A 19,252-nucleotide genomic window follows, 5' to 3' on the forward strand; every position below is an offset into this window, starting at 1 on the left:
TCCTCTCCTAAAGGGAAAGATGGAAGTGATATGATTTTGTGGTATATATGATTGTAATTATTTTTCTCCAATTGTGATGTAGCCAAAAACTGAGGAAAAAAAATTTCTTTATTTCTTTATCCACCTTGTGAAATGAAACATCTTTTATGCCAATAACTTCTCTCAAATCTACAGATACTATTCCCAATATTCTTCTTTGTGTCGATTTCATATCTTTGGTCATCATAAAAAATTCAAATATAGATTTTGTGCAATTGCTGTAAATTGCAACAAATCTCTTTTAGCTTGAATAGTTAAAATATTTTCCAGTAAAATAAATATTATATAATAATTCTGTAAAAGCAATTTTACTAAAATCTGGCTTTGTCAGGTACCATTTCCACACACTATTCACAAATATGTTAATTTTAATTAATAACACATAAAATACCAGCTTTTTTACATACTAATTTATCTCTATTAATGCTGATTGCTGCTTCCATTGAACCTTAAGTTAAAGAGCTCAACCCTTCAGGGTCTCACATTTTCCACTTTCTAGCTGTTCACTCCTGCCTCATTGCAATGCTTTCCCCTGTTCCACCAAAATTCTTAATGATGAATTGCATAAAGATCTTGTTAGAAAAACATCCTAGTATAAAGAGGCACCCAAGTGCAATTAAATGGGAGAGAGAAGGAGAAAGCTGCTTCTTTTATCTTTAGTACAGGCTTATGCCATTTTATAGCCCTGTCTTTTATTAATTCTCTACAGAGCACATGTGTGGGGATTTTTTTCCTCACAAGATGAGGGGCATTAGTTTCATATATATAGAACAGATTGGATTTCCTTTCAGTTTGGTTAATTAAGGATGCCAAACATAGCTTATATTACCCTTTTCACATAAACAAATTCTTGCACATTGAAATTTTATGCACATTATAAAAAGTCACATTTGCATACCTATATATCTTATCCTGAAACCTTTTTTATTGGTGCCATGATCTGCCGACCACCGGAGAAATACTTCATGGCCATTGCTGGTAATATTTAGAGAAGATGAATAGTCCCCGCTGAGAGATATAAGCAATGGGCTATGGCTATTTGGTCCTTGGTACAAAAGAAGGAAAAAAAAGAAGGTAAAAGGAGTTAAAAAGTATAAAATAACATACAATAAAACATATGCACACAATTAACATATATGCAAAACATCCTTCAAGCAAGTGCCAAATTAATTTGAATTAAAAAATTGAAATATGTTATAACTGGAAGTTATATATTTGCTCAAAACAAAAATTATTTTTAAGTCCAGCATGCAGTACAGTTTTAAAATAAAGTAATCCAACAGTTGTTTTTATCATAACAAATCAAAAGAATTGCCTAAGATTTTTTTATACTGAAAAATTATGATATGCATAAACAATAGTATTTAGACAGAAGCAATATAAAAAACCAATGATATAGAAAATGTATCATCCAAAGTTAAGTATACTATAGTTACCATCAAAAACCTCAAGTATATCAAATTCCTTTTCTGTCTGGAAGAATTCAAAGAACATGCTGATATTATAACCCTTTTCCACAGTAATGGTCCACGCACACATCTGGAGATTTGGGTAGCTGTCAGGATATCCAGGGCTCAGTATTACGCCTGTTGAATCCAGACGCATTTCGTTGGCTGGACAGAGAACTGTGAAACAGAAAATTTGGCAAAAATATCTAAAGCCCATTATTTCTATTTCATATGATTGATGAGATTTTCTGATTTTAAAGATCCGAATTACTCATTCTATTTCTTTAATTTGAGCAGCATGATGATTTAAAATATGATGAAGGGATTTAATTTTGAATTTATTTGGATTCACTAGGTTTACAAGAATAACGATCTCATTAAATAGGAATAGTTTGCATTATCATGTTATTGGAAGTTTTTTCAAAAAATGTTTTCTCATGATATATAAACAAATGCCTTTAGTATATTCAGAACCTAACACTGCTAAACAGGAGCTTTGAAATCTTTTTATACTGACAACTAACTCCTACATGAAAATGAGCTAGTCCTGAGTTACACAAGAAAAATAATAGGATCTTAGTTTTCTCAAGAACTCTGGAAATAACATTGTCTCAATTACAAAAATCAGGTTTTATGTTGAAAAAGTTATTAGATTATGAAGAGAGATAAAGAAAATAGGAAAGCAGAGAAAGGGATAGAAAAGGAGCATTTATCTTCATTAAAAAACTGTAAGAATCATATAATATTGGGGTTGGAAGTGACTTTTGAAAATCATCTAGCCCAACCCTCTGCAAACGCATGCAAACTGAACTTGAAAAACTGTATCTGCCCATATATTTTAAAAAATATTTGTATATCAGCTGCAAATTACCATCTAGTTGCTAAACTTCAAAAGTTGTTTCTCATGGCCCATGCTTGTTTCAATTACTAAAGAAGAGATTGAATACAGCACCTCCATGCCACTTAACAAATCTCATATGGCAGGAATCTGACTATCAAACTACAGTGCTGTACCACTTGTGGCACATATCTCAAGAAAATGAACAAAGTAATCCTCTCAGCTTTATATGTACATACAGACATATATTTATAAAAAAATAAGTGGCAGGAAGAGCATAACAGTAATCTGGCTACACTCATTTATTTGCAGCTGGTTTTGCCTTACAAACTGTCCTTAATTTCAGGATTTTCAGCTAAAGAACCCTCAGGAATTGCACAGAGAATTTAAAGATCGTTTCTGTTAAACAGAGTCCCTTGAGAATTGGGTAGGTAAGTTTCATGTGAATCAGAGAAAATGTATCAGAGATACAGTTAAGAGATTCCATTAACAAATATTTTCAGGGTCTCCTTATTATGATGCAAAATATAGTTTGAATCTTCTTACTCTGAAATTTTCATTTTATCCTGAAAGTAGAAGATAATGTAAAAGAAAATAAAAGGCTAAGTTCTATGCTTTTTTTGGACAATATTTTAACTAAATAAGGTGATAGAATTTGGCTAAACTGGTGGAATTTAGTGACTATTTTCACATCTAAAGGAAATCTGCAAGAATTTTAAGAAATGCTCATCCAGCGGACACACACACACAGAGTAAAAAAATGGAGGGAAAAAAAAGTGGCATAGTTTTAAATAGTATTAAATGTGATATAAACTAACTTGTAATAACTAAAATTACCAAATAAATATTAAATACAGTTTGCCTCAATTTTTTTTAGGAATTCCTCATTTGTCTAGTATATCTTTACTGCAATATATTAGATTCAAGACTAATAGTAGTCTTATGTTACATAAATTTTTCTCAGCAGCATTCTTCAGATTTACTTATGGATTAATTTTGAATGTAGGTATCAATTTATTTCAAGTCAAAAATTAAAGAAAAATTAAATTGAATGCCACTATACTGGCTAAAGCATATAACATATGCACAAGGTTAAAGCACCAGGAATTACCAGTATTAGGTTAAAAAAATGCTCTACCTGGTGAAAAGAATTTGTAAACTAATACTAATATGAACCAACAGAAGAACTGAGACTTTTCCTTGAAAGTGGTTCCTACATAGTGTGCTGCACTCTGCACAATGAAGTATGGTGGCTTACCCATAGACCAATGTGATATGGTAAAATCATGAAGGACAGATTTTTTTTTTTTTTTGTATGCATTTTTGCTGCCTTTAGATTCCACAAAGCTCTCTATTCATTTTTATTACTAAAATGTAACTTATATATTGTGGTCTTCAAACCTAGACATCAGATTAATAACGAAAAAGAAAAGATGCTACTTTTTTTTCTAGGTTGACAGTAAGACTAGTCATTTTTAACACAATTTGACAAATTCTTTTGCAATTTTCTTTTTAATTTTATGAATCTAACTCTGAAGACCATGTTAATTTCATTCGGCTTTAAAGAGAAATTACAAGGGCATTGATTTAATATTTAGCATTGGAACCAATGTTTAGCGTTCATATGTGGCAGATAAAAGATTAGCTATAGTAAATGAAGTCATCATTCTTGAGGTTTTGTCTTGGGTCTTGCATTGAATACAAATATGCCTTCAGAACATGTACTGAGAGAACACTTTAGGATCAGCACATATGTCTCTATTTTCCCTAATATTACATCATTTTAACATTTAAAGCAATGCCTGGAGGTTACTATGGTTTTCCACCTATTAAGTGCTATACATCTGCCAAGTTAGGATTTAAATTTAAATTGGGGTGTAGAAAGCCATTTCTAGACATATTTGTAACTAAATGTCTGGATTTTCAGAAATTATCAGTGTAAAAGTTCTTATGAAGCTCACATTTAAATTTCATTTTGAATTTTTAAGAAAAACACTCAGTGCTGTGAATGATTTTGACTTCAGCATAGTTTCGTCCATAAAATCAGGGGAAAACAGCTTACTCAGTTGTAAGAGTAGACCCTTCCAGATTTCCAGGAATGAAGGCAAAGAGTATATTTATATAACATTTTTTTTATTCTCCGCTGAAAGCTTAGGTGAATATTATAGTAATAATAAAGTCCTATAAATGAATATCCTGATGTTTAATTTCTTAGCATCTATATTTTTATATTGTGCACTATTTTATAATTTTAGAAAATGCTATGAAACAGTAAAATATCAACATTTTACTTATAAATTTAGTAGATTTGTTCACAATTAATTTACTTTTGCCTAATAAATCTTTCATCATGACTGTTTTATGGATATGTTACTGAATTTAAATTACTGGAGAAGGGCACACCAAAATGTCAGATTGGTAGAAAAAAACAGATGGTAGTATTTTTCATATAATGCAAAGGTAAATCAAATGCATTTATTGTGACTGATTTGGTAAAGTATTTTAATCCTCCTGTAGATGTTAGAATATTAATCTCAGGAACAGGTGGATCACAAAGGAATATCATAGAAAGTATCAGAATTCAAAATGGCTTGTGTTTACATAATTTATATTTTTATGAGGCTGTGATGTTTTGGTTTGGTATTTTTTCCTTGAAAAAGCTTTATCATAAATGTTCATAACTCGAGATCCCAATTTATCCTTCCAGATATAAATGCAAGAATTAATAGGAGAACATAAACTCATGACCATTGCTGGAACCACAAGGAGATTCCATTTTTTAAATAAGCATGTGCAAGGCTGATCTTCATTTGGTATGAAAGAAAAATTATATTCTACTTTAGAATATCAAATTTCAGCTTAATAAAGACTGGTTTAAAGTGTGATGTTAGTGGTTGGCAGGACTGAAATAATTTTGACCTTAGCAATGAGATGACATTATCTCTGCAGTTCCCAATAAAAGGAAAAGTGAATAAACACACACACAGACACACAGACACACACACACACACACACACACACACACACACACACAGACACACACACATCACACACATACACACACATACATGCATAAACCCTATTTTTTAGAATACATTGAATAAAAAATGCAAGTACATAAAACTACACAGAAAAAAATTATTTTGTGAGCTTGTTCACCCAAATCCATGCTAGGTTAATTTAGTGTTTTTGAAAATTCCCATATAAATTTTCATACTATTATGTTGTAGAGAAAATGAGTCTCATTATTTAGCAGACTCCCTGAAAAAAAAAAAAAAAGGAATTGTAAAATTATTTTCACAGAGTAGCAGCCTTTTTAACTCATGAAGTTCATTAAAAGACTACTAATTATTTTGCATTAATATCTGACATATACAAAACAAAACAAAACAAAACATAGAGTGATATATTGGGATAAATTCTAAAAAGTCTGAAATAGTTTCAGTATGCTGTCTTATGTAAAGAGATGTAGAAGTTATGTTAGGAATCACCACTGAACTGGTCTGGCAGGAGGAAAATTAAAAAGGAAAAAAACCTTGACAAGTAGGTGGTGCTCCGTCCATCTGGAGTCTTTCCCCCAGTCGGCACGTCAGAATCTCGTTACCCACCAGTGTAAAGCCTGGTTGGCACTGGTACCTTATTATGTCTCCTGCTCAGAAAAACAACACAGGGCAAAACACACAAACAAAAGCAGCATTAAACAGCAATTAACTGGGACTTTTAGCTTTGAAAACATTATTGATTAATGAAGTTTCTTACCACCATATTATACAATGGGCTAAATGACCTCTGGCATAAACAACTTTGATTAGTCTAAGAAATGTGGTAAATGAGCTTTGTCTTGCACACTGTGCTGCATCTATCACTCCTTTCCACCACATTATTTATTAAATAGTTTGCTAAGTTGTCTGGGTTTGACTAATGCTATGTGAATCAAATGTCCACAGAGCTTTAAGCAATATAATTTATAGGATAACCATTATGGAACTAAATAAAGGTTTAAGATCAAGTCTGTAACTCATATAATCCTGAGGGGGAAAAAAAAATTACATAGCAAATGGATTTGTTGATGCTATCTAGATCTGGCACTCTGAAAAGAAGACATTTTCATTTTTGAATTAAGAAACCAAAAATTAATATAGTTTTATATACCAATAAAAGTAAAAAAAACATGCATATCCCAGCAGTTCTCTTTGGCACATATTACAGAGAAAAAAAGGAAAAAAAAGTAATTTCTCTTTGTGACCTATATAAATAATCATATATTGGTGCATATACTAAAAAAATGATTTTCTTTGCTGTCACGTGAGCCAAACTAACTCACTAGACATCTGAAATCAGATCATAAATTATATTTCTTTGAAATATAGGTGGCTAAGTAATATTATTGACATGTCTCAGAAAGTCAATGTCATCCCCTTCTCTGATCTTCATAACTTTTACAAATTTGATTTTACTTTTTAGGTCACAAAATATTAATTCTAGTTCAGAATATACCATTGCCTACATGTTTTCTTGTGGATTTTGTTTGTTTGCTTCAGTGTAATATAATGTTTTATATGAAATACTATGAAAAATGTATTTTAAAATTAAGTCAAACAGTTAATGTTACTTATATGTTACCTCTGAAACATAGATGGGATTCAGGGTGCATAAGGAAGAGGAATGATTTCTAAAAAAACGTATTTTAAAATAAAAACCTAAAAATATAACAGGCATTCTTTCCATTCTGAAAAGCACCCTGTACACAGTAAATTTATTCCATAAACAAATATTGTGCTTTTATTTTATTTTGTTTTAATATTACCTATTTCAAATTCGTCATCCTCAGCTAGAATTTCAGCATTTGGTATATTTGCTGGAGGCTGGCAGACACGGAGCTGATAGGCTATAAAAAGGAACAAAGCACAGCTGACATTCTCAAACATAGTGATCATAGCCATGAAATAACAGATTTAATATCCACATTAGCAAGATAAACATAAAAACTCAATTTATATTGAAACTTTCAAAAGAATCAAAAGAAAGGACATGAAAACATTGGATGTTGTGTCTACATTCTCAATTAGTTATTTAGTTTTAGTGGTGAAATCTTCTTCACAAATAACATAAGAAGTTTAGAAGTGGTTGCCAATTTTATCACTTGAGCAATTCCAATCAAAAATTATTTTTTTTTTATTTTCAATCATTAATTTGCTTTTTTTTTACATGACACAATTTTACTTTTGAACTCTTCCACTTTTGAAATCTTGCAATAAATACAAGTTTTGGAATCCCAACGATTGTACACAGAGGCAGCATAACTAATGGACAGAAGGATTTTGAATGGGAAATTTCCTAATAAATAAAAGGTTGTGGAGTGCCCATAATCTGTAGATAGTGTCATAGAATAATCCTGCTTTCAAAATTCTCATTTTAGTTTGACACAAAATAATGGTCTGATACTAGCATGTGATGCAACAGCCAGGCAAGGTAACCACATCAAATAAATAAAAGATAAGTAGGAAGTATATGCAGAAGTAGTATAGATTGATTTTTTTTTTTTTTTTCCCAGAGATCCAATGAAAATGGGTCTATGTTTGGAGATAGACAAAATACAATCTGATCTTAATATGATTAGGACATAAATCTGACAAAAGAAACCACTTTGACATATTTTTTACCTACAATGGAGTCTTTCCTGTGTTAAAGTATACGTTCAGGATGAAGTACGCTTGGATTTCATTAATATTACATTTTCATACAGCATTGGTTTATAGCATTTCTCTTCAGCACAAAATACCATCTATTTATAGCAGATGATAGTTCAGCTTCAGTAATACACATCCTTGGTTGCTTCATGTGATTGGATCCTTTAGTACTCTAATTGGTCAAACTTTTGAAAATCACAAAATTTATACTGTAAGACCTTTCGTTACTAATGAGTCACTCTTATTTGATATCTTCCTATTACACTCCTTTTCTTCAATCAGGTAATGAAGATCTGCTTAAATCAGTCAGAAAGCCAAACCAATAACACACACCAATTAAACAGGAAACAGCTGTGCTGTTTACATCTTAAGAAAAATAATAATAAAAATCATGAACACAATTAAAAATTGATTCAATAAAGAACTCCTACAATTTATCTCAAATGTCTCTCATTTTAGGGTATTAGAAGTATCATTAATTTTAATCACCAAATTATTTATTTTAAATAAATTTTACTCCTTGCATTTATTTGACTCCTTGACTGCCTTTCCTTTATTACTATAATTTTTGTTCAGATATGAAGGATCACAGACTCAAAGATACAGAGAGATTTATTTATCTTGACAGCATTAGTACAAAAATAGTTTTAAGTTTCTTTATAAGTAATCTTTGTGCTGCTCAGTGTGCATCTTTATTGCACATTAGGGCCCACACCTGTGTAAGACAAAGTAATAGGAGATCTTTAGAGACACTTTAATACTAGCAAATTACTAAACCAGAAGAAATAGCCTAAGTTTTATCAACATGGTTTAGAGGTAGAATTGGCAGTGTTGGGTTTATAGTTGGACTTGATGATCTAAAAGGTGTTATCCAATCTGAATAATTCTATGATTCCACGAGCATTTTAGCATATGTTTGGTCATATATTGATATATTAGTAGATATATATGAACTCATTAATTAATACAAAATGTTCTTTTGTCCTTTGCAATTTGATACATGCAATATGGATGCCAAGATTTGGAGTAGAAATTCTGATTCCTCTCTGCCTATCCCTTCTGGAGTCTCTACCCCATAATCAATTGCTGGTGGTTTTTTCATTATAGGCTTTATGTATTTTTCTGTTTTGTTTTGCTTAGCTTAAAGGTCCTTTAATCCCATACATTCTGTCTATCTTTATTCACTGCTGTCTTTAATAAGCCAAAAAGAAAATCTTCTAGTCACAGAATTTGACCGGATCCAAAAAACAGGATGTAGTCTTTTCATGTTTCCTAGGATGTTCAATCCAATGGGCATTCACAAAGCACCTAAACCCACCCTTCTCAATCTGTTTTCTTATAATTATAGGAATGTACAAGACAATTGGCCAGAGAGGACCTGGATGACTATAAAAAGAGGTAGAATTCAGTGAATTAGTTCATACATATTTTCATTCAGTCAGTATTTAATTCAAGTTAATTAACATTAACTACACTATGTAGTTTACAATCATTGACCTATATAGTGTAGTAAAGAATATATCATAGGTATAGTTCACTAGCACTGGTATCTCTACAAAAACCACACTTACTCCAAAATATCCAAATGTCAAAAAGAAATTTAATGTCCTCCAATATCACTTAGGTTTCAAACGCTTTTTAGAAGCATCATAAAAAGTAAACGTATGTGCACCTTGGACTTTAGGATCTTGATGCTATCTTCTTTGTTCATGTCTCATCATAGTGCAATCTTTTTATTTTTATTTGAATAATAGTAAATTTTAATACCTGGTCAAGAAAATAACTTATTTTCATCATTCATGTAAATCTTTCATATGTTTGCATTACCCTAGTAGTTGTCAATCATATTAATAAAAGCAACTCTTCTTACAAAAAGCAACTTTTCTTTTTATGCCTTGTCTGCCTCCAGTGACCAGTAAAAACAGTGAAAAAGTTTAATTTGTCACACTTACCATGATAACTAAGTACAAAGAAGCCACTGGTAGTAAAGTCACTGTGAAACTTTATCAGAATCTGATTGGAAGTGCTATAGACTGATTCTAGTGCAGTGTTGCCACTAAATTGTCCAATTTGAGGGGACGTTTGGTCTGGTCCATCCCTAAGAAAAACAAACAGAATATTTTTTTTTCTTTTTTATTTCTTTGCTCCAAAAAATTAATATGATTTCTCTAAATTTTAAGTGAATGCACTAAATATTCCCGAGATTATACTAAAAGGCATGAGACAACTAAATTAAGATAAAATAGACAACAAAGGCTGAAGACCTTCCTGTGTGTGGACTGAATATTAATTCAACCACCTTTTGAAAGTCAAATTCTTATTTTCTAATAAAAATTTCAGCCAACTCAAAATTACTGAATTTGTGATTGTACTTCATCTACTTGCTACAACCTCTGTTCATATTTTTGTATCTATACTTTCAAATGTGGCATCAGAAAATAAACAAAACTAATAACTGTTCATGTCCTCCAGTCTTTTGAATCTGATAATTTCTAGGAAAATTAAGAGATAAATAGTGTTGTTGTAATTAATTAATAGAATAAATAAAAATACAATAATGAATATTGGCTTTGGCAAAAATAAACCCAAAATGCTTATAGACTACTGAATACAAGATTCCCCTTGAAAACTGGATGTTGACATTAATAAATGAACATTTTATTTGTAATTATTATTCTAAGTTAATTTTAGATGTGCACTGTTGCCAGCATTTTTAACTTGTTTTTTCTCCCCTAATTAACAGTTTTAATGTTTTTATTTATAGCTTATACTATACATGGATAGGTAAGAATTGATTTAAATATTATTTTTATGAGTGATTCAGAGTTTTCTCAATCAATGTGTTGTTATGTTATGAATTTTATATAAATGGTCATGTCTTTTTGACTCAGATAGTGTCATGATTTGCCACTACAGATAGGTATTAATATAATTATTGGTAGCTTTAACCAAAACTTAATATGATATGCAGCTGATTAATTTCTTTAATCCTTATTCATATGAATGTATTGATATTTTGTACTATTTATTATGATTTAGACAATACATGTAATGCTTGAAAGATCATTGCTGCCTTATGGAGAAATTAAATACTCTATTTAATATAAAAATTAAATCAAATTTAGTACTAAACAACAGTGGAACTGTAAAAAGGACAGCATCATGATATAAGAGTATTAAATGTTCATCCTAGCTTCCTTCCAGATTAGAATTGTCAAATAGTAAGAAATAGGTGTTTTAAATGTTTGGGTTTTTTTAATAGTTATTAGCATAATATATTTTAAAAAATAAAAATATGAATATATTTTATTTTGAAAATTTTGTAGTAATATATTTGTCCAAATTGTGGCACATTGAGCCTTTCCCTTCTCTTTTAGCGGGGAAATTGTATGTTTGGAAGTATTTGAATTGTGAATTAAATGTGGTTTTTTTGCATTGGAAACTGCTATAAAATTTTTGATCTGCACTATAAATAAAAAAGCATCTCAGAAATGGTGTAGGCTACATAATTAAATAGCCATCATGTATATAAAGCGATTTTTACACATGTGTACAAATGAGGACTAAAGCCATTAAATGTCTTCAAATATGTAGTGGAGGGATTAATGTGATAGGCTGCTGATGAGGGTCATCATGCAGAGATCCATGACAGACATGGATTCAAGTACACAAAGAATAGAATTTGTTTACAGTTATTGTTGGCTCAATTAATTTTGTCACAGCCAAATACAAAAAGAGCCTCTTGTTTTATGTACATTTAAGAATAAAATAAACCAATTTGGAAGAAATGAATGAAGTCTTGCCCTACTTTAGTTTCTAGTAGTCCTCTAAAACACTAATACATACATCTAAACTCCTTATCATTCCTTTCTTAAGTATTATTTCTCTTGATTGTTGATGAGTTTTTATAGTATACCTCTGTATGCTTTTCTTTGTTGACAAACTGAGACACACTATTATTTTTGATTTCTTGTCCAGTGTTATCTAGAGAATGGTCCATTGGAAAACATGGATTGGTGCAAATCAGTCATTTCTCCTAGAGAGAACACCAGTTTCAAGGGGAAAATCACAAATCTATTCTTTTAAATTCATATTTGGTTATGTAGTGTCACATGAAGTTTAAACAAAAGCCAAAAGTGTTTTCTTACCAGACAGTTATGAAATCATATATTGGCTCTGTTTGGAGAACTGTGAAATTGATGTAAATTCCATTCCCAGGTGGTACTCTTACAAGCCAGAAGCAGTCTTGAAAATTTGGATACTCATCAGGGTATCCTGGAGAGTATATGGTGCCATTCATTGCAGTTATGTTTCCTCCACACAGAGCTATAAAAAAGATCCTTTTTTAAAATAGCCAGTAAATGCTTTTTGCATTCTACTTAGACTATATAAAAGCTCTAGTTTTGAATACATTTGGTACACTTAACTTCATTGCATATGACCATATCTGTGCAAATAAAACAGATTTTATTCAGTATTGTGCTGAATCAGAAATATATTTTGACAGTAATTGTCAAATATAAAAGTAAGAAAATAATAATTCTGATGCAACAAATACTATCAGAAGTGAAATTAAAGAAATATATATACATATAGGAGGAAATTCCCTGCACAGCTGAAAATTACTTTATTAGGGCTTTGTGTAAACTCCAGCTACAAATAGGCAATAAATCACACTAACTATTTGTATGTATGGTTACAAGAAGATAGCCAATAAAATTAACATATGAAAGAAGGTACATACAAGGTTGAGGGGTGGGTGAAGTTTAGAGGGGAACTTAAAAATTAAAACATTGTGTCCAACAGTATGAATAGTAACTTTGCATTCATGGATATAAATTCTGGTAGATAAAGTAAGAGTCCTCTCTGTAATTCATGTCCAAGAGTGCTAATTTTAGACATCATACAGTGCAAGAGTGACCATAAAGATTCTGGACTTTCCTAACTATGTATTTCTGGAAAACTATTAGTCCAAACTAGATTATTTTCTCCATACAGATTTCAGATTTATCTTGAATAAGACATCACTCGGTTATTACAGAAGGGAAATGTTCTACAAGCCTAGCTCTGGAAAAGTAAGCAAAGCTTAAAATTGTATCATTTGCTTTAGTTTGCATACATTCATTTTGCCCACCCACCCCTCAAGATGCATGTTATGGCAACACAGATTTTCTAAAATGTTTAAAAATCTTCAACCAGAGTAGTTTTGACATATAGGTTTGACATATAGGAATTATGCATTGTTTTTATTTAGCAAAAGCATATGTTAAGGTTTATGTTTATAAACTTTGGTGCTGAGCTGCAGGGTAAGAAGTGATGCACAGTGACACTTAACCATTCAGACTCAAACAGCTTGGGTACTGCTTTTCTTCAGCCTTAACCTTAAAGGCTCAAGGGGGTTTGAGCAGTACAGACAGAAATGGTTTTGCAGTCAGCTGTTAGGGGGGTGAAGACATGGTCTGATGACTGTCAGAGAAAAAGACTTCTTGGAAAAGAAGAGGGAACAGAATCCAAACAGGTTAAAGCAAGGGAGATGCGTTAAGAAGGGTCAGAGAGTGTTACATGATGCACAGGTTAAAGGAATATTAGGTGCATGGGTATGCAAGAAGGGAACAAAACTATTTAAACAGAAGCAAGTTTCGTCATATTTAATTCACACTGTCTGCTTCAAGAAGTTTAAGGAATTAAAAAAGCTTTGGTATAACTTGTCTTACAATAAAGACATTAAACACAAATTTAAGACATGCTGTGTGTTTCTGGTACTAGGCATATACAAATAGCCAACTTCATTTTAATGCTTTTGAACAAAAAGCCTTTATCTTAAATAAAACCAAGTGAATCTAGAAGATAACTCATTATCCTTTTCCTGCAACAATAAAAAAAAAAACCTCAAAAATATCTGTAGCATATAAAAATGTCACAAAAAAACACTATATATCAGCACAAAACCCCATGTAATTTAAGAAATTTATCTAGGAGCTGAGTAGTGGTGACAGTCTGTTATCATGTAGGAAACATGCATCTTAGATCTCTAATATTAAGTTGGTGGATTTTTTTAATCTTCATTTTTCATATTAAATTAAGTAGAAATGAAGAACATTCACCTACTGTTCAGGAACTTCATCAAAATTGATACTTGGAGAAACAACATGCTTTGGACATCTTAGAATTTACTAATTAAATTATTGGTTCCAGTAAGGTATTTCAAAGAAACAGAATCCCTGCATTCAATCAATTATTTTGATTGTGAGGCACAGAAAATACAGCTAGAACTAACAGGAAAAGCTAAGTGTTCAGCAGCTAAGACATGAACTATGATAGCATTACTATTCCACAAGATCCAGAAAATGGGTGGTCAAACTTGAGTATAATGAATTAACTTCTTCTCCTTTCAAAAAAAAAGACAATGTAGGTGTCATCTGTCTTTTATATTATAAGGCTTCCCCTTCTGGATTCAGTACCAGTTAGTTCCTAATTTAGCTACCACATCCCTCTGAAATTCCTAAGGCTCACTTGAGTCCAGAACGAATTTTGAATAATGAGCCTTCTCATTTAAGTATCTAAATTTGGGTATATGGTGCAAAATATAATGAAAAAATCCAGAAAACCATGGAGCTTTTTATTTTCTATTTGGGTGGTTGCATTTGGCTTTGGAGTTCTTTTTCAAGATGAGGTGCTGTTGTGTTGTTGGTTGTTTTTATTTAGGCATTTCTCTCCTACATGATCATGAGGATCCCATTCTCAATACTGTTTCACTATTCAATATAGAGGGAAGCTAAGCCTTTAAGTGGAGGATTGACATTCTTTGGCCTGCTGCTTAGAGACAGGTTCCTTTCAGCTTATGCTTTCTCTTTTAGCATAGCTAGGGAAGAGATAAACACTTTTACAGAAACATCATAGTAATTCTCCTTAAAATTATGGCTTGAATGTCTCCTTAAAAAAATAGCTGTCTGCAAGTCACAGTTCCTTGAACCTTCTTTTTTTGTTTCAAGCACAAGTGAAAAAAAAAATGCAAAAGTTTTAAAAAAATAATTAAAAAAAAGTCCCATTCAGAAAAAAACATATGTATAAATGATTTCACGGAACACTGGCTGGAGGACAAGTTCACTATAGACCAACTTTAACATTTCTTTCTAACTGATAAGAAAGAAAATAAGTGGCCAGAATTGGTAAATTCAACTTTTGAATCCTTTTTTCTTAATTTAATCCACAGTTTTCACTACATTGCTTCACCTAGTTTAAAAGCAGCATGGGTCTCCACATTCCAGACTTAAAGCTTAATCGTCCAAAAGTAAACTTATTATCTCAGATAAGTTTTCAGAGATTTTATATCACAAAACTTTTCAGCTTCTCTGCTAAAATTTTAATAGGCAAAACTGAATACTTCCTTTGCAAATTACAGGCCTCTGTAAATTAAAAATCTGAAGTGACTTCAGTTAAGAGTCTTAGGAAGACTTGCAAATGATGAAGGGTTTATAGGTCACCTGGAACGTACCTTCACATCTGGGGAGAGGATGATTCCAATTGCGGCTGATGCCATGAAGACAAGTCAGAGCTGAATTTCCAATCAACGTGTAGCCAGGAAAACACTCAAATGAAATAGTTTGTCCCACAGTAAAGTCATTTCCAATAACAAAACCATTACGAAATGGTCGAGGATCAGGACAGCTTTGTAGCTGATATGCTGAAATAAATAATAATGGTGAAAAAATCAGTAAAATATAAATTCTGATTATCTCAAAAATAATAGATTGTAATTAGAATAAAATTAAAAGTCATGGACAGCCCATATGTTGGGAACTAAAGCACTTAGGCACAAATTGACTTTTCCTTTAAAAGTTAATTATTTGTAAAGTGGCTCACTTCCAGAATGTTACACTGAGTTCAAGTAAATTTGGACTTGCTATTAAAAGAGTAATAGGAGACTGCTCTAAATCACTCTTAAGTGTTATTCATATAATGAAAACAGGTCTACTTTAAAATACACATTTGACCTTTTTTCATGAACAGTGGTGATCTAATACCTTTTAAATGAAAATGCAATTCTATAAATAGAACTATGATCTTGTGATCTTCACCAGCTCAGCATGACCTACTTGGGTACAAAAGAACAAGAACCGTAATGGAAGTGGTAAACTAGGAAAGAAAATGGATTTGGAGATTTTTGGGTTTGCATTAATTTGCACAAACCTACATACAGTAATACAAAAGAGTATTTAGATGTATACCTTCCAGAACACATTAAACAAAATTAAAATTCCAGTATGCTTCCAAACATTGAATAGAGATGTTTATTTTTTAAAAGCATGCAATGTAAATTAGTATGCCAGTCAGTTTCAGATATTGTCAATTATCTGTTTGCTGACATTTGACCTGATTTTAGAGAAAAAATATGCAATTAATTTTTTTTATCTTAACTTTCTTCTGTTTTATCTCAATGTTTAAACTTGGCGCTGAAACACATAAAATGTTTCATATTTATTTTTAGAAATCCTCAAAACCCTATAAAATCTTTAATAGCCACCTTGTTGTCTCATAAGAATGTCCAAATCTCACCTTGATATACAATATGAAATCCTTGTTTGTTCTGTGAGTAATCACTGTGAAAGTATAGGCTGGTTTCATGAGTTGTGCTGAACAGAGAGGCTGGTAGCTGAGGGCCACTTAGTCTCCCAATGACAGTGCTAGTTTCTGTAGATCCACTTCTAACTTCTAAGTAATCATGTATGGTCTCCGTTGAGAAATTCAGAAATTGCAAATGGACACCTGAAAAACATTGTCAGTAAATAAACACCACCAGAACCAAAACCAGGAGGGAAAATAAAGTGTGTACATCTTACACATAATCACAGAAAACAACCAGGTAGAAATCCATGTCCATGGCAAGCATCTGTGTATTTCGCAGTCCTGATGTGTTGGGGGCTGCACATCTGCCAGCAAACTTTAAATTGGACTAGATGGTGAGCAGAAAGGCCTCGGGTCCAGCTCAGGGTATCAGGCAGGCAGAGCCTCTGCTGGTACCCCAAGGACTTGTGAAAGCAGAGTGCATGAGGAACATATGTGACAGCTCCACACACTCGCTCTGGTCTATGATGGTTTTGGTGACAGAAATTTATGACTATTTGGTTTAGTAAGGAATAGGAAGGCAGGTTAGTATCAATTAGCAAGTTATTTTTCCTAATCTCCTAATACATCCAGCGATGTATTACAAAAATTATGCAGCATGAGAAGAAAATTCTATGCACTGAATAGTTACAGGACTCTTAAACATTTTCCTGTTTATAACATATTTCTGTATAAGTTACAACCAAGAAAATTTTGTATTGTGTCTTGGTCTGGATCTATTACAACTATGCATGACAATGTAGTAGTTACATCAGAAAGATGATTGAGTCCTACTGGTGTTTCTGGCAAAGACAATCACCACAATTCCATATAAAACTGAAAGTAAAAGATATAACGTCAGATAAATTAGTGAAAGTCATGAATAGTTTTGTAACTCTTGAACTGTAATACCTAAATAATGTTTCTCACTGTCTTTTACAACTTTCATCCCAGATACCATGTAACGTTTATGAAAAATTTTCTGAAGCATGAAACATTTTATATGCAAGTTAGGTGCATAATTAAATTACTCATACCCTGATAATTTCTGCCTTACTTTATCTGAAGACAGTCTAAAAATTATAAGAAATCTTTTTAAGTATCATTCTTTGACTTTTTCAGCCTTCCAAATATTTCCTACACAGAGAATCAAGCTATATTCAATCTTTGCTCTTTATCACAATATCTTGGCCTTTTATTTGGTCCTATAAACTTTTACAAAGTTTAAGACATCATTAATAATGGCCAGCTCATGTGACCTTGCTGTCAGTTTTCTCCTCTTTCACCAAGTTTCTTTGATACAAAAGTAGTTATATATTTTCACAAATCATCGTGCTCTCTTCAAGTTTCTGAACCATATCAATCTTCACATCCATTGCTCTGCCAGTAGTAACTGCCTCTATTTGTCTGAGACACCAGCTTGTTAGACTGATTTATTTTTTCTATGTCTTTTTGCAGTTTGGACATCCTGCTTGAAAGAGTAGTTAATATATTTATATATGCACAGTGTCCTTGTAAAAACATTACACCATTAGCTAATATACAGTGGAGAAGCTTATGATAATTAACTTATAACTGGGAGAAAGTCTTCCTAAAAAGATTTAAACAAGTGAAAGTCTATAAATGTTCCCATGATGGTATTGTTGAGTTCTTCTATTTACTACACAGAAGAGTTGGATGTGCTTCCACTAGAACAGAGTCACAGCATCACTAAAACCAGTTTTAGCCATCACTTCTTCAAATACAATATTTTTCCTTTTTTTCAGTGAAATTTTATTTTAATATTCAATTTAGCTTTAAACATATCTCACTAAAAAAAGTAAAAAACATCAACCATGTTTCAATCTGTGAAGCTTTAGTTTTCTTCTAGAAAATGAATAATTTCATTTTCCTATACATGAACTGGAAAACAGTTCATAAATCCAGTGAATAAACTTCAGTTGGTACAAAGCAGTTCAGAACTATTGATTTTGTTCGTTAAACTTATCCAAGAAACTGTTTCCAAAATTTAAGTAGTTGAATCTCCTGCCTAATGGAAGTCAAACTAAATAACTTGTTAATGGTGTAGAGTGTAAATAGCAGTCTGAAGAGTTAAGTTAGAGTTATTGGACACATAAGCCTGGCAGAATGCAAGCAAAGAAAACAGAGTAAGGAGTCAATACAGAAAGAGAGACAGGATAGCAGTAAAGTGAGGGAAGAGGCAGATGCCAATGTACTTGGGATAAAAAGACCGCAGGTTCTGGATACAGGTAAACATACCATTTTATTAAATTTGAAATTTAAGCAGTATTTCAGATTTTTATTATTTCTTCTTTATTAGCAAATGTCTTTGGAATCATCTGTCAAAATATCCTGTTCTCTTATATCTCTGAATATTCTTTTCTCCTGTGCATTTGATCCAGAAATAATGTGCCTACTACTGCTATAATTTTTTTTTGATAACTTAACAAGCAGAAATCTATTTGTGATTCTAGACAGGACTGTGACTCATAATGAGGCACTACAAATTGTCCCATCAGGCTATCTAAAAATTCAGGTAGTGGCAGAGTTAAAATGTCAATGATATTTCTATAAAATGCTAAGACAAAAAAAAAAAATCAATTATTGACTGTATTCTTGTGTGTTTTGAACAA

General features: G+C 31.8%; 1 protein-coding gene across 6 annotated transcripts in view; it reads right to left on the minus strand.

Moving 5' to 3' along the window:
- Nucleotides 1-19,252, minus strand: part of CSMD3 (CUB and Sushi multiple domains 3) — a 578,243-nt gene that overhangs the window by 76,229 nt on the left and 482,762 nt on the right. For all 6 annotated transcript variants that reach the window (XM_085572460.1, XM_085572459.1, XM_085572458.1 and 3 more), the window contains 8 exons: nt 16,572-16,781; nt 15,511-15,699; nt 12,164-12,341; nt 9,968-10,113; nt 7,133-7,213; nt 5,861-5,974; nt 1,476-1,664; nt 938-1,084 (listed from right to left, as the gene is read on the minus strand). In XM_085572460.1, the coding sequence (XP_085428586.1) occupies nt 938-1,084; nt 1,476-1,664; nt 5,861-5,974; nt 7,133-7,213; nt 9,968-10,113; nt 12,164-12,341; nt 15,511-15,699; nt 16,572-16,781 (1,254 nt within the window). The remainder of the gene's footprint in view (nt 1-937; nt 1,085-1,475; nt 1,665-5,860; nt 5,975-7,132; nt 7,214-9,967; nt 10,114-12,163; nt 12,342-15,510; nt 15,700-16,571; nt 16,782-19,252) is intronic.

This window comes from Lonchura striata, chromosome 2 (genome assembly GCF_050655825.1).
Source record: "Lonchura striata isolate lonStrDom1 chromosome 2, ASM5065582v1, whole genome shotgun sequence".
Lineage (NCBI taxonomy): Eukaryota > Metazoa > Chordata > Aves > Passeriformes > Estrildidae > Lonchura > Lonchura striata.